The 15,855-nt window shown below is 50.9% G+C and overlaps 1 protein-coding gene across 5 annotated transcripts in view; it reads right to left on the minus strand.

Annotated features, from left to right (window-relative positions):
• DIP2C (disco interacting protein 2 homolog C) overlaps window positions 1–15,855 on the minus strand; it is a 391,979-nt gene that overhangs the window by 103,083 nt on the left and 273,041 nt on the right. For all 5 annotated transcript variants that reach the window (XM_064371797.1, XM_064371795.1, XM_064371793.1 and 2 more), the window contains 7 exons: window positions 15,545–15,668; window positions 15,097–15,206; window positions 14,827–14,929; window positions 12,441–12,505; window positions 7,209–7,302; window positions 6,648–6,767; window positions 5,307–5,421 (listed from right to left, as the gene is read on the minus strand). In XM_064371797.1, coding sequence (XP_064227867.1) covers window positions 5,307–5,421; window positions 6,648–6,767; window positions 7,209–7,302; window positions 12,441–12,505; window positions 14,827–14,929; window positions 15,097–15,206; window positions 15,545–15,668 — 731 coding nt within the window. The remainder of the gene's footprint in view (window positions 1–5,306; window positions 5,422–6,647; window positions 6,768–7,208; window positions 7,303–12,440; window positions 12,506–14,826; window positions 14,930–15,096; window positions 15,207–15,544; window positions 15,669–15,855) is intronic.

The raw sequence follows: 15,855 nt of genomic DNA on the forward strand, positions 1-15,855 counted from the left end.
AAGCAACTTCGTCAAGGCAAGCGTCCGGACCCTCTGCAAGGGGGAGTGTCCAGGTTAAAACAAGGCTCAGATGAGTCTGCGAGGAAAGATCTTTCATCAACATCTGAAGGTCAGAAGACAGAGCAAGGATCATGAAGCGGATTTGGAAACTCAAAAGCGCTTTCTCTTCAAAAAGCTGTGTTACCGACATACCTTTTTATTTATTTATTTATTTATTTTTTATTTATTTTTTTTTTTTTGAGACGGAGTTTCGCTCGTTACCCAGGCTGGAGTGCAATGGCGCGATCTCGGCTCACCGCAACCTCCGCCTCCCGGATTCAGGCAATTCTCCTGCCTCAGCCTCCTGAGTAGCTGGGATCACAGGCACGCGCCACCATGCCCAGCTAATTTTTTGTATTTTTAGTAGAGACGGGGTTTCACCACGTTGACCAGGATGGTCTTGATCTCTTGACCTCGTGATCCACCCGCCTCGGCCTCCCAAAGTGCTAGGATTACAGGCTTGAGCCACCGTGCCCGGCCTATTTATTTATTTATTTGAGACAGCGTCCCACTCTGTCACCCAGGCTGGAGTGCAGTGGCACGATCTCAGCTCACTGCAACCTCTGCCTCCTGGGTTCAAGCGATTCTTCTGCCTCAGCCTCCCAAGTAGCTGAGGTTACAGGCACACGCCATCATGCCTGGCTAATTTTTGTATTTTTTTTCTAGAGACACGGTTTCACCATGTTGGCTGGGCTGGTCTTGAACTCCTGACCTCAGGTGATCCACCTGCCTCGGCCTGCCAAAGTGCTGGGATTACAGGTGTGAGCCCCCGCCCCCACCTGACACACCTTTTGATGGTATAGTTTGTTTTTTCACAGGAGCTGCCTACCATGAGGTCATTCTGCCTGTCACTCAGGGGTACTCAAGAAGGGGAGAGAAGTGAACCTTCCCGGCCTCTTCAGAGCCCAAGCCCAGGGCTGTGCACAGCAGGGGAGTTGAAATTAAGATGGTCACTTGCTGCGTATGGCAGGAGTCGCACACTTTCTCAGGAAAGGGCCAGAAAGTAAACACTTGAGGCCACACTGCTCCACTCAGCTGCTATGGGTAACTGGTGGCAAGCGGGCACGGCTGAGACCCAAGGAGATGCCAAGCACAGAAAGGGGCAGAGTGGGGTCCATCCATCCGTGACGCAAGGACACATTCTGCTTGTTCACCCAGTGAAACCACAGGGCAAGTTCACAGTATCTGCAATGACCTCTCCCTTGACCTGATGGGCTGTGGACATCCTCCCTCACCATGCCGCTTTCTGGTCTTTCTTTCTGCTGCGTCCACAGCACAAGAACTACTTCTGCCAAACAACAGGTGTTCTAAAAACATCTCCTGAGTGGATGAGAAGCTAACATGGAGCCAGAGACAGGTTGGAAAGCAGAGGAAGGAGGGAAAACAGAAGAACAAGAGTGCTCACAGGTTGAACAGTGAGGGGACCGCAGCAGAGGGCAGGCTCTCCCCGCAGACCCATGTGAAAGAAAAGGGCAAACAGCTGGCTGGGAGGGGAATGTGACACGGGAAGCGTCTAGGAGGCGCTGGGGCCAGGGGACAAGGCCCTTAGTGCTCGCAGCTCCATGCCAGGCCCAGCCAAGACTGTTTTCTGACCAAGTGCTCTTGCAAACAGGGCCCGCCCCACGAATCCTGCCCTCCCACTTCCCAGTTTTGTGGTTGGCTGTGGGAAACAGAGCACAGGCTCCCCAGACCTCTGGAGGCACATGGGCTCTGGGGAAGGGCTCCGGGACCCAGGTGACCCTGTCTCTGGAGGGGGTTGCAGGACCCGGAAGAACAGCAGGCGAGGCAGCCACCCTCCCTCTGGGGTGGAACAGCTCCAGGGAGACCCGCCTGCCCCGGTTCTGGTGTTTTCAGTGGTTATCTGGGAACAAGTGACTATGGCTCTAAAGACTGACAATGGCTGCAGGTTATCATCCGGAGTGGAGAGGCCAGAGGACGGGCAGAGGCATGCTGGAGGCCAGCAGACAGGAGCCAAGCCTCCCGGGGCCAGGTCGGCTGCCCCAGCCTTCTGGCTCAGATCAGCTCCTAGTCTCTGGTACATCTAATACACAGATTCATCAGTCTGGGGTGGAGGTAGGTTCAGATTCTGTTTCAGCCAGTCACAAACAGAGCCTGGAAGCTGCTCAATCTCCACTCAAACTAACGATCCCCCTGTGTATACGGCAGGTTCTCCTGATGCTGGGCATGTTTGCTGGTTGGTGGGTTTAATGCCTGAGCCCCATGAACCATGAGAGAAACGTCTCTCGGGCCACACCAAGACACACTCGGTAAACAGCTGCTGCTTCATTTGCCTGTAACAGACCCTGACCTTTTAATCTTCTCAAAAAAAAAAATTGGAGAGCATTTTAAAAGATTTTACAAGAAAGGATCAAACATCCTTTGCTGATCCTTTCTTCCTTTCGCCAATCGATGCTGGGGCTCGGTGCTGTGGGCCTTCACAGGGTGTGCTCTCAGGAGGCAAATGGGCAAAGCACCCCACCCTAACTCTGTGTATGGAGAAGCACGGGTGAGCCATCGCCCTCCCCATCATAACTCTGGGCTTCCTGCTTGTGAATGGCTCATTTTCTGAATTGTCTGTGGCAAAGCTGTGACTTGACAGAACTGTGGGGTCTTAAACATTGACAGGTGGAAGGAAATTTACAGATTACTGAACCCAACCCCTCATTTTCCGGTGAAGACAATGAGGCCTGGGACAAAGGGCGGTGGTCAGGATCCTGCAGCCACCCACCCAGGCTCTGAATTGGCTCCAGACCCGAGGCCCCACCAGGTTTGCTGCCTGAAGCCCCACCTTGGCATCCACTCTTGGGTCCTCAAATAGACACGCATTTTAGTGCTAATCTCTGAAGAACAGGATTGCGATGGTAAATCCGCTACTACAACCTCGGATGTATTTCTTCTCCAAGGTCTAACAGGAATGCCAGAAGATTATTCAGAGAGCACCTGCTGTTAGGGTAACTCTATCCTTTTAAAAACTGACATAAGAACACCATAAAAACCCTAGAAGAAAACCTAGGCAAAACCATTCAGGACATAGGCATAGGCAAGGACTTCATGACTAAAACACCAAAAGCAATGGCAACAAAAGCCAAAATAGACAAATGGGATCTAATTAAACTAAAGAGCTTCTGCACAGCAAAAGAAACACCAGCAACCAACAGAACAGGAAAAAAATTTCTGCAATCTACCCATCTGACAAACGGCTAATATCCAGAATCTACAAAGAACTAAAGCAGATTTACAAGAAAAAAGCAAACAAACCCATTCAAAAGTGGATGAAGGATATGAACAGACACTTTTCAAAAGAAGACATTTATGTGGCCAACAAACATATGAAAAAATGCTCATCATCACTGGTCATTAGAGAAATGCAAATCAAAACCACGTTGAGATACCATCTCACACCGGTTAGAATAGTGATCATAAAAAATCTGGAGACAATAGATGCTGGAGAGGATGTGAAGAAAAAGGAACACTTTTACACTGTTGCTGGGAGTGTAAATTAGTTCAACCACTGTGGAAGACAGTGTGGAGATTTCTCAAATCTGACCCAGCAATCCCATTACTAGGTATATACCCGAAGAATTATAAATCATTCTATTATAAAGACACACGCACACGTTTGCTGTAGTGCTGTTTATGATAGCAAAGAGCTGGAATCAACCCAAAGGCCCATCAATGATAGACTGGACAAAGAAAATTTGGCACATATACACCATGGAATACTATGCAGCCATAAAAAATGACAAGTTAGTGTCCTGTGTAGAGACATGGATGAATCTAGAAACCATCATTCTCAGCAAACTGACACAAGAACAGAAAACCAAACACTGCATGTTTTCACTCACAGGTGGGTGATGAACAATCAGAACAATTGGGCACAGGGAAGGGAACAACACTCACTGGGCTAGGTGGAGAGGTGGAGGGGAGGGAAGGGGAGGGACAGCAGGGGGTGGGGCAGATGGGGAGGGATAACACTGGGAGAAATGCCTGATGTAGGTGATGGGGTTGAGGGGGAATATGGCACGTATGTACTTATGCAACAATCCTGCAGGATGCAGGATGTGCACATGTACCCCAGAGCCCAAAGTACAATTAAAAAATATAAAAGTGAAGATCAGATTCTGGTTAGTGTTACCTTCTTTTATCTATTTAAATTAGGTAAGACTTTTAACTTCTGGTTTAATCAAAATTAAAAGTGGCTTCTGATATTTCAAATGTTTCCAGTTTCTCAGCCTGCTAGTCAGCTAATCTAGTTAATATTACATGAACACCTAAAAGCTTCAGAAGGTCTCTTTACTTAAGGAAATCATTTCAGTAATATTTTTTGGAAAGCCCAATGTTTTCATAAAGCACAGCAGAACTCACGTACTTTGTACACTGACTTTCCTATGTCATTTACACTATATCTGTGCTCTATGAGAGAAAACCTAATTAGGGATGGAACGCAAAGATATTAAAAAATAAGTCATGTCACAAGTTACAAAGGTCTAGATGAGTCACACACTTTCTGACATGAGTGCTGATGGCAGAGAGGTTGCTCAAACAGGCCTTTCTTGCACTAGCACTTGAGATTGATGGTGTTGAACACTTTCCATCCTGGCAGCACAGATTCTACACCCCCATTACCACTTCCTTCCCAAGCACTATGCCGCCATATAGCAGGCTGCAGTGATCTGGGTCATAGTGACCTGACCCAGGGCCCTCTGGATGACGGCAGCCTCAAGGAAAGCACTCCTTGGGACATCTGGTTACCACAGACCTTCGAGCTCTTAGATGTGGCACTAAGCTGCTGGAATGCTTAGCAAAGCAGCGCCCTTTAAAGTTCAGCATTCCAAAGGGCAGAAAGTGAAGACAGCGAAGCGCAGAAATGGCATGCCACAGAGCGCGTGCTCGGCTGTGAGGATCTCACTTCTTCTAGTGCCTACTCTATCCCATCCCAAATCAAACCAGACACTGATATGAGCACCTGGAAACTGGAGTAACGTGCAAGGACTGGATATTATGGCTCCATGTGTCTCCAGACAGTTCCACTTACTAAGGAATTACAGTGAAACTTCAGGGAGCGATCAATGTTTTTTAATAAACGAATCTAGGCTGTTTGAAAGAATCTGTTCCAGCACATAAAAGAGAAATAAACTCATCCTGAAAAGTTAGGTCCCATTTTCACCCTCACCCTCAGCATTGACTGTCAGGATTTCCTGATCTCCCTCTGCTGCTGAATTAGGATTGTCTCTAGGTTATCTACGTAAATCAGCATGACCCAGTACCTCCGGATGGCTACAGTGAGGGCCTCTGGCGAGCTGGCACAGGGACAGATGACCTCCTGTCGAAGGCCTTTACTTTGGAAGACATTGAGAAATGCATCGCAAGAAGAAATAGACCCTAGAGTGAAAGAGGGACAATGATCAGACAGCTGAAGCACAGTGACTAATTACAAAATCCCGTAACATAAAACATTTCTGAAGGTCGGATTCAGGCACAAGTGGATCTAGGCAGCATGGAAAAACACTGCATTTAATACAATTATGTTACACTGAAAGTTGTTATTCTCAAAATAATAGAACTCAAGAATTTAAGAATGCAATCTCCACATTTATGATGCCTTTTCTGGCAGATGAACTTACTTCAGTCACTTTTCTTGAGACCTCTTCCACCACTTTCAGTATGCAAAGTCCAAGAGGGGGAAAATCTAAACCAAATGCTGAAAACTTTCCTCTAAATTAATTTAAATGATGAGGGCGAGGCATAATTATGAAGAACATATCAGCTAAACTATTTCCAAATACAGATATACTTTCCTTTATGTAAGATGTATTGTTCTGTGGAGTTATGGGTTAAAAACAATTGTTTATTAAATTTGCTCAGTATTTATGAAATTATATAAGTGAAAATGGTTTATAAAACATGTTTATGAGTCTAATTTTGTATTCCTGGCATTAAAGGAGTTTATGCTGCTTTAGTTTACAAATTTAAATGCTGCATGTTGCATAAATGTGGTAAGAAACCTCCTTTCATCAATTTCACTTTGCTTCTAAGCTTTAGATCTTTTCTCACAAAAGCATGCCAGCTAGGTTCTTATTTCAGTTGACTGAAATATTTCTCAAGGTATATTAATAGCATTCTGTAGAACTGCTAGTTTACTTTATCTGGGTATTTTTGTTAGAGAATGTAGTAATGAAATTACATTAAAAATGACAAATTAATTTACTGATCAAGGAAACTACTATAGACCATAAAGTAATAGCAGCCGAATATTTCCTGAGGCACTTATTACCTGCTTAGGGCTTATTTCATTTAATCCTCATGAAAGTTTATGACTTAAGCACCATTTTACAGCCAGGGGAAACAGGGTCAGCAAAGGAACTTTCTCTACAGAACCAAGACATCCTCTGAATCCCAGGGCTGTGGTGTCTGCAAATGCCTGTCCTTATCCTTATGCCATCGTACCTCTCGGCCAGAGTGAGTGACACTGTTTGGTTATTTTAAGACCACTTCTTTACTAAGATAAAGATTAGAAAAAGAAAAATCAAAGTGCAAAGAACGAAACCTGGAAAAAAAAGACTCCACAGATAGCCTGCCTCGCGAGTTCACATGGGTTCTTCACTTACAGGGGTTCGCTCCGTCTGCCACGATCAGCATTCGCAGAGAGGAGAGGTTGATGTCTCTCTGATCTCTGTGTGCTACTAATGCCCAATGCATATCCCTCGATTTCACACACGCCACTTTTGCTAAATAGAAAAATAGAAATAGGTTAGTATGTGCCACTGTCAGACCATCCCCTATTGAAAAAGAGGTTATGATGAGTAGTGGGGAAGGGTGAAGAATCATTTGTCACCCAGCCCCCCAGAGCCACATAGGACCCACTTTTTTTCTTATTTTTAAGATGGAGTTTTGCTCATCGCCCAGGCTAGAGTGCAGTGGCACAATCTTGGCTCACTGTTACTTCCTTCTCCTGGGTTCAAGCAATTCTCCTGCCTCAACCTCCGGAGTAGTTGGGATTACAGGCGCCCCCCACCACGCCTGGCTAATTTTTATATTTTTAGTAGAGACAGGGTTTCACCATGGTGGCCAGACTGGTCTTGAACTCCTGACCTCAGGTGACCCACCCACCTCACCCTCCCAAAGTGCTGGGATTACAGGCATGAGCCACCCTACCCGCTGAGACCCACCTTTGTACTGGCAGACCTTTTGGATCCAGGAGAGAGGATTCACCTTCATCAGCGAGTATGGGATGCTGATCACATGCATCATGTTCATGACACTCTGCAATCAATGAAGGAACACACAGGGTGAGCATGGAGGGGCATGCAGAGGAGCAGCTCTCAGCCAGCGGTGCAGACACCAGGCCACATAGGCCCCCAGAGGAGGAGTGGTTCTCAGAGAATTCCATGAACACCAGGACGCACAGGTCCCTGGAGGCTCTTCAGGGAGGGGATGGCAGGGACGGCCAGTATAGAGAGGCACACAGAGCAGCAGCTCTCAGTCAGTGTCATGGACACCAAGCCTCACAGGGCCCTGCAGGCTCCTTAAGGTTGGGACCATAGGGACAGCAGGGACGGCAAGTACAAAGGGCATGGCAGAGGAGCAGCTCTCAGAGAGTGCCGTGGACACCAGGCCACATGGGGCCCTGGAGAGGAGGAGAAGCGGCTCTCAGGGAGCACCATGGACAATAGGCCACACAGTTCTGGAGGAGGAGCGACTCTCAGGGAACACCGAGGACAACAGGCCACACAGGGCCCTGGAGGCTCATTAGGGTGGGAGGGTGGGGAGGGGCAGGGATGGTTGGTCTCCGTCAGGTGTGAAATGGCCGAGTCTTGCTGTGATCCTGTAAAGGCACGTCTATGGAAAAGCGACTTCTCAAGGTCTCCCTTGAACATCACTGCTTTCCCTAAACTACACTGAGATAATTAATTTAAGTCCAAATCCTTTTGAAGATGTAACCTTTGGTGCAGGATCGTAATTTTCAATGACCTTTCGTATCCTCAAAGCCTAATTCTTCCTAGTGTGATATGCTACCTTTCGTTTCACAGAACCCATCTTGAGAATCACATGCTGCCCTGAAACATGGGGCTGGGGGAAACTCACTCTGGCTCCTGCCAGACCTTGCTGCAGCAGATCGGGATTCCTGAGAAAAATAAACTACGAAACACTGGCTAGTACCTACACCTTGCTGCACCACACTGAGGCTGGGACTCACACCTGCACACTGCTGCACACTGAGGCTGGGACTGACACCTGCACACTGCTGCACACTGAGGCTGGGACTCACACCTGCACACTGCTGCACACTGAGGCAGGACTCACACCTGCACACTGCTGCACGCTGGGGCTGGGACTCACACCCACATGCTAGTGCATGCTGAGGCAGGACTCACACCTGCATACTGCTGCACGCTGAAGCAGGACTCACACCTGCACACTGCTGCACACTGAGGCTGAGACTCACACCTGCACACTGCTGCACACTGAGGTTGAGACTCACACCCACATGCTGCTGCACACTGAGGCTGAGACTCACACCCACATGCTGCTGCACGCTGAGGCAGGACTCACACCTGCACACTGCTGCACGCTGAGGCAGGACTCACACCTGCACACTGCTGCACACTGAGGTTGAGACTCACACCCACATGCTGCTGCATACTGAGGCAGGACTCACACCTGCACACTGCTGCACGCTGAGGCAGGACTCACACCTGCACACTGATGCACACTGAGGCTGAGACTCACACCCACATGCTGCTGCACGCTGAGGCAGGACTCACACCTGCACACTGATGCACATTGAGGCAGGACTCACACCTGCACACTGATGCACACTAAGGCTGAGACTCACACCTGCACACTGCTGCACACTGAGGCTGAGACTCACACCCACATGATGCTGCACACTGAGGCAGGACTCACACCTGCACACTGATGCACGCTGAGGCAGGACTCACACCTGCACACTGCTGCATGCTGAGGCTGGGACTCACACCCACATGCTGCTGCACGCTGAGGCAGGACTCACACCTGCACACTGCTGCACACTGAGGCTGAGACTCACATCTGCACACTGCTGCACACTGAGGCTGGGACTCACACCTGCATACTGCTGCACACTGAGGCTGAGACTCACACCTGCACACTGATGCACGCTGAGGCTGAGACTCACACCTGCACACTGCTGCACACTGAGGCTGAGACTCACCTGCACACTGCTGCACACTGAGGCTGGGACTCACACCCACATGCTGCTGCACGCTGAGGCAGGACTCACACCTGCACACTGCTGCACACTAAGGCTGAGACTCACACCTGCAAACTGCTGCACACTGAGGCTGAGACTCACACCTGCACACTGCTGCACACTGAGGTTGGGACTCACACCCATATGCTGCTGCACACTGAGGCACGACTCACACCTGCACACTGCTGCACACTGAGGCTGAGACTCACACCTGCACACTGCTGCACACTGAGTCTGAGACTCACACCCACATGCTGCTGCACACTGAGGCAGGACTCACACCTGCACACTGCTGCACACTGAGGCTGGGACTCACACCTGCACACTGTTGCACACTGAGGCTGGGACTCACACCCACATGCTGCTGCATGCTGAGGCACGACTCACACCTGCACACTGCTGCACACTGAGGCTGGGACTCACACCTGCACACTGCTGCACACTGAGGCTGGGACTCACACCCACATGCTGCTGCACGCTGAGGCAGGACTCACACCTGCACACTGAGGCTGGGACTCACACCTGCACACTGATGCACACTGAGGTTGGGACTCACACCCACATGCTGCTGCACACTGAGGCACGACTCACACCTGCACACTGCTGCACACTGAGGCTGGGACTCACACCCACATGCTGCTGCACGCTGAGGCAGGACTCACACCTGCACACTGCTGCACACTGAGGCTGGGACTCACACCTGCACACTGCTGCACACTGAGGCTGGGACTCACACCCACATGCTGCTGCACGCTGAGGCAGGACTCACACCTGCACACTGCTACACGCTGGGGCAGGACTCACACCTGCACACTGCTGCACGCTGAGGCTGAGACTCACACCTGCATGGGCAGCACGCACACATGTGCCACAGGCAGGCTGTGCGGTAGGCTGGGATTCTTGCAGTCTTGCAGGCTATAGGGTAGAGGCAGAGCCACTGGCTTGATTGGGGAAGCTCCAGATGAAAGAGGAAAGACGACATGCCCCTTCCCTCCCCAGAGCTCTGCCGGCTCCCTCCCTACTCTGTGCTGGGGGAGGTGAGGGCATCTTTCTGGTTGCTGCAGTCTGCTCAGAGACCTCACTTCAGATGCGATGGTGCAGAGACCCGCACCTGCCAGCTGTACCCCGAGAACAAAGCTGGCACCACCCGTAAGAGATACTCAAGGAGCAAGGTGGCTCCAGGATGAGGCCTTGAAGCAGGGCTGTGCAGACAACGTCACAGCCAGAAATTCGGGCGTCCTAATAACGAGAGCAAGTAACAGCAACAGTAAGGTAGCTGTCTGTTCTTCAGGACCTGATAACTGAATCACATGCACCAAACATACAGGTGCAGCAGGTGCTTAAACTTTCGGCCACATCAAATAGGATTGCCGTTCCCATTCACAGACAGGAAAACTGAGGTTCAGATTTGAGAAGGGCCTTAGACGCAAAGGTGACATGTCCGAGTCACAAAGCAAAGGCTGAGACACGAGCCCAGGTCCTCCAATCCCAAAGTTGGGGCTCCCCCCATCCCCCGCACCAGCACAGGACGGTGCCAGTACCACGCTGCTCATCCCTTCCCCTAACAGCAACCAGGCTTCAGAGACGACCCACATGTGTCACAGAAAGACGCCAGATGGGCTTCTCTGGAGCCTCAGATATTTGGCCTAGGAGATACTTGCTGGCTCCTCCTCACAAGTTCTGCTTCACTGAGAAACAGCAAACCCTGTATTCATATGTCCATGACTCATGCGACAACTACTAGAATTTTCTACCTCCAAAAGGTAAGATGCTTTAGCATGAGAAATTATTCAAAAGAAAAATGAGCGGAAATTACCACATATGAAACAGACCAGGGGAGCATCTAAGCAGTCATGCTCCGTGTAGCTTTTAAGTGCCAAGCCTGCCTTAAAAAACAAGGTTACTTCCCCATGAAAAGCACCCACAGCCCGGCGCCGTCATCCGGGGCACTCACGATCGTGAGACAGTCGTTTCTCTGTAACACACACTGATTTCCACCTTCAAGGGCAAATCCATAAACGACTTTTCCCTGCAGGTAACACAACAGCAGGCCCCATAAACGCCTGTAACACAGGAACATCCAGCTAACCAGATGCACAGGACAGTGATCCACACACAAACCAACCTTTGATGTTACTGTAAGATACTGAATGCCAAAAGTGTGGGAAGAAAGATAATGAACTCCATGTCAGCTGTTTTTTGGCAGCTATAACCTCAATCCATGCATCCAAGACCCTCACACTAGTGGCTGCTGAAACACCTGGTGTTGTGGTGTAGCCGTGAACCACGTTAGTGACAGCATCAGCCTCCTAACAGTGATGGTCTTCCACTCACAGTGTGGGGAGAAGCAACTTGCCCAGGTGGACATGTATTCAAATCTAGTCACTTGTATTCCGACAGCAAGCACACTCCTGTGTGGACAGGCAGGGCGGGCAGGGGACTCGTGTATGGACAGAGGCTGGCGGGACAGTGGACTCCTGTGTGGACAGATGCTGGAGGGACAGGGGACTCCTGCATGGACAGAGGCTGGAAGGACAGGGGACTCCTGTGTGGACAGACGCTGGAGGACAGGGGACTCCCGTGTGGACAGAGGCTGAGGGGACAGGGGACTCTTGCGTGGACAGAGGTTGATGGGACAGGGGACTCTTGCATGGACAGAGGCTGGAGGGACAGGGGACTCCTGTGTGGACAGACGCTGGAGGACAGGGGACTCCTGCATGGACAGAGGCTGAGGGGACAGGGGACTCTTGCATGGACAGAGGTTGAGGGGACAGGGGACTCTTGCGTGGACAGAGGCTGGAGGGACAGGGGACTCCTGCATGGACAGAGACTGAGGGGACAGAGGACTTCTGCGTGGACAGATGCTGGAGGGACAGGGGACTCCTGCATGGACAGAGGCTGGAGGGACAGGGAACTCCTGCGTGGAGAGACGCTGGAGGGACAGGGGACTCCTGCGTGGACAGAGGCTGGAGGGACAGGGGACTCCTGTGTGGACAGAGACTGGAGGGACAGGGGACTCCTGTGTGGACAGAGGCTGAGGGGACAGGGGACTCCTGTGTGGACAGAGGCTGGTGGGACAGGGGACTCCTGTGTGGACAGGCAGGGTACAGGCAGGGCGGGCAGGAGACTCCTGTGTGGACAGTTGCAGTGGGGGGCGGATCTCACTTACTGTGAGGATGCCATGCCAGAGCCCGACGTCCTTCTTGAAGTCCAGCACATTCACAATGGTTTCAGCTGCACGACAGAGGGAGTCAGGAGATTTTTACTTAGGACAGGGCAGCACAGATCAAAATGCAAAGAAAATCCAACATTGCATTGGGGGTAGTAACAGATCTTGGAAAAATATCATTTTGCTGTATCTTGGTGGAAATTCTGTAGCCTCCAAGTAGACCTGTTTGAGTGCCGACCATCCTGGAGTTTCTAGACAGATATCCTGACACGTGAGTGAGCAGCATTAGCTCTCCATGCTGCGCCTTAAAACACAGTGTTTCTGGCCAGAGAGGGTGGCTCACACCTGTAATCCCAGCACTGTGGGAGGCTGAGGTGGGTGGATCACCTGAGATCAAGAGTTCGAGACCAGCCTGGCCCACATGGCAAAACCCCATCTATACTAAAAATATAAAAATTAGCTGGCATGGTGGCAGGCACCTGTAATCCCAGCTACTCGGGAGGCTGAGGCAGGAGAATCTCTTGAACCTGGGAGGCAGAGGTTGCAGTGACCTGAGATCACACTACTGCCCTCCAGCCTGGGTGACAGAGCAAAACTCCGTCTCAAAAAAACAAAAAACAAACCAGTAAACCACCGTGTTCCTTCTCTTTCTATGTATTTCCCCCTCCCTGCCTTTTCCTTTAAAAAATTTCTTTTCGCTTCCTCGTGAGTCTCCCAGGAGAGGAAGCTTTGCAGCCAGCGTGCCCTGCGTGCATAGAGGAGGAGGTGGATTTTTCTCAACGCAGGAGCCTACGCAGCTCTACTGGAAGTCTCCAAGTCTGGGGTTGCGATAAAAAAGGAGGCAGCGGAATTCGGAAGAGAGAGAGAGAAGTCTATTCAATGACTATGGGGGAGGGCTCTAAAAAGGTGCTAAAAGCTCGTGTTTGACGAGGATCTCTATCACCCAGCATGGAAGTGAAGCCCCGGAGCTGGCCAGGAACAGGCCCAGCTTTCTCCTGAAGTCACCCGGCCAGCCAAGGCCAGCAGCTGCATGCACGTGACTCAGTCTCACCTCCCCTTCCACAGGCTGAAGTGTGGCGGGAACAGACTGAGCGGCTTTCACAACAAACAGCCAAAAGGAAACAGCCCAAGTTCCTTTTTAAAGCAGTGAAGTCAGGAGCGAATGGCTCTGTTCCCATCCAACCTCTGCAAGGGTGACTTCCCTGGAACCTAGAGGCATTATTAGGGCAGGTAACAGGGGTCCTAAGGTTAGACAACAGGGCGGTGAAACTAGGACAATGCATCCCCACAGTGAAAAGTCCACGGCCAAACATCTGAATACCCACGAGACACATGTGCTGTTTTTAAAAGGGAGATAATCAGGATAGGGAGAATAAAAACAGTAGAAAAAGAAAAGCCTTTCATTCCACAGCGGAGCAACACATGCCACCATGGCTCCGCCAAGTTCCAGAAAGAGATGCCAGGCAGGGCTGCACACTGCAGTTGTGCCCTGTCAGGACCCTGGTCAAGGGGGTCACTAGGGGGCTTCAGGAGGTCTCTGGAGTGGGTCTCAAGGGGCCTCAGGGCATCCCAAGGGATCTCAGGGCCACGGGGGTTCTCTGGGGGGGTCTCAAAGGGCCTCAGGGCACATCACGGGGTCTCAGAGCATCTCAGGAGGTTTTAGGGGGTCTCAGCAGGACTCAGGGCACCAATGAGTCTCTGGGGATCCTGGGGTCTGCCCGCACCCTTCACTCTGTGCCATTTCAGCACAGTTGCCACGGTTCCCTCCACTCACTTCCCCTCTCTGCCTCCCATACCAACCCAGCAAGGGGAAAGAAAACACAGAATGGGCACCAATTCTTCTCAGCCATGGAAGCCCAGAGTCTGACACGATGGGTACGGGTGGGCAGACACGCGGGCATTTTCTTTACAATTCCCGACGATACACCAATGTGCACCTAGGGATGAACCTGCATGGGGTTCCCAACGTCTCCCCAAATCCACATGTTGAAGCCCCAGGCCCCAGCATGGCTGTGTGTGGAGACAGTGCCTTTAAGGAGGTCATTCACGTTCAATGGGTTCGTAAGGATGGGCTCCTAACTACACATCTTCTTACACCTCCTATGAGAAGCCAGGAGGCCCTCACTGGGAACTGCCCAAGAGCACGCTGACCTCTGACCTCCAGCACTGTGAAAACATAAATGTCTGCTGTTGAAGCTGCCCAGTCTGTGGTATTTTGCTACGGCAGGCGGAGCTGATACCCTAACTCAACAATAAGTTAACATCAGTGGAACTGGGCACGAACTTCACGCTATTTCTACAGCTCCTCGCGGGAGTGATGTGGCCTCTGTGTCAGGTGTCCCGGTTAGAACCAGGGTCCCAAGGAGCCGGGGTCTGGCAGGCCCACCTTCCGTGTAGCCGCACGCCTGCGTCAGGGCCTGGCAGTGGGTCAACAGTGCAGTCCTCGTCACCGTCACGCCCAGAACGCTGCCGTCCTTACACGTCTTGTACTGAAACAAGACAGAAAGTGTGAGGAAAGGGGCTGAGAGGTCAAGGCAGCTTTCCCGGTTATTTGAGGTGCTCTGAGTCCCTTAATTCTGGCATTTGTGTAACCATCAGAAATGCATGTTAGTTCCCAAGGTCACACCAGGGCCAGTGGAGGCCGAGGCTGACTCACCTCAATATATGCAGTGTCGTTATTAGCATCTTTAATGTGAGGGAACCAGTCTCGGGGTGGCTTGGAGAGATGCTTCGACTCTGTGACAAACCACAGCAGCTTTGGCCAACCTTGGAAATGAACAACAAGTTCCTTTTAAGTGTTGCCCAGAAAGTATGTCTGTAGAATTTCTCTCCATTCTTGAGGTATACTTTCAACCACTTCAACTAGATGGAAATCTCTGGTGTTTCCATATGTCATGGGATCTAAGACGTCAACAGACGAGCACCCAATCCACCACCACGTGTTACATCATGTCACCCCACGGGCCAGTCACCCAGATGTGTCATCAGAGATGTGGACGCGTGAAAAGTCGTGGGTCTGCAACTCAGGCGGGATGATGCATTTCCGCAGCTGTCTTCTGACAAAAGACTTGGGCATGCGAGCTCTCAGAGGCTTGGTGGCCTACCTTTAAACTGTGGGATCTCTCCTGTTGGGCTTTTGGGAAGTCCTTTATGGCAAGCATCACTAGTCAAGGCTACAGTAACTCCGCAGCTTCCAAGCAAGAAACCTATCTGCTGGCTCCCTGCATCCTGAGAGGGCAACAAAGAGAGATGAGAATCCATGACCCGCCCCGCTCCAGCAGAAGCACTGCCCAGCCTTCGGTACTGGACAGTGAGCTAACCTCCCAAGCCCTCCCTCCAGAGTTCACATGGAATCTGGAGTCTGCAGAACCAGGACACAACCCCAGCCCTGCTGTTTGGTTTGTGGCCTCAGTGT

Source organism: Aotus nancymaae, unplaced genomic scaffold, assembly GCF_030222135.1.
Source record: "Aotus nancymaae isolate 86718 unplaced genomic scaffold, 86718_ANA_hifiasm-v0.15.2.pri h1tg000173l, whole genome shotgun sequence".
Lineage (NCBI taxonomy): Eukaryota > Metazoa > Chordata > Mammalia > Primates > Aotidae > Aotus > Aotus nancymaae.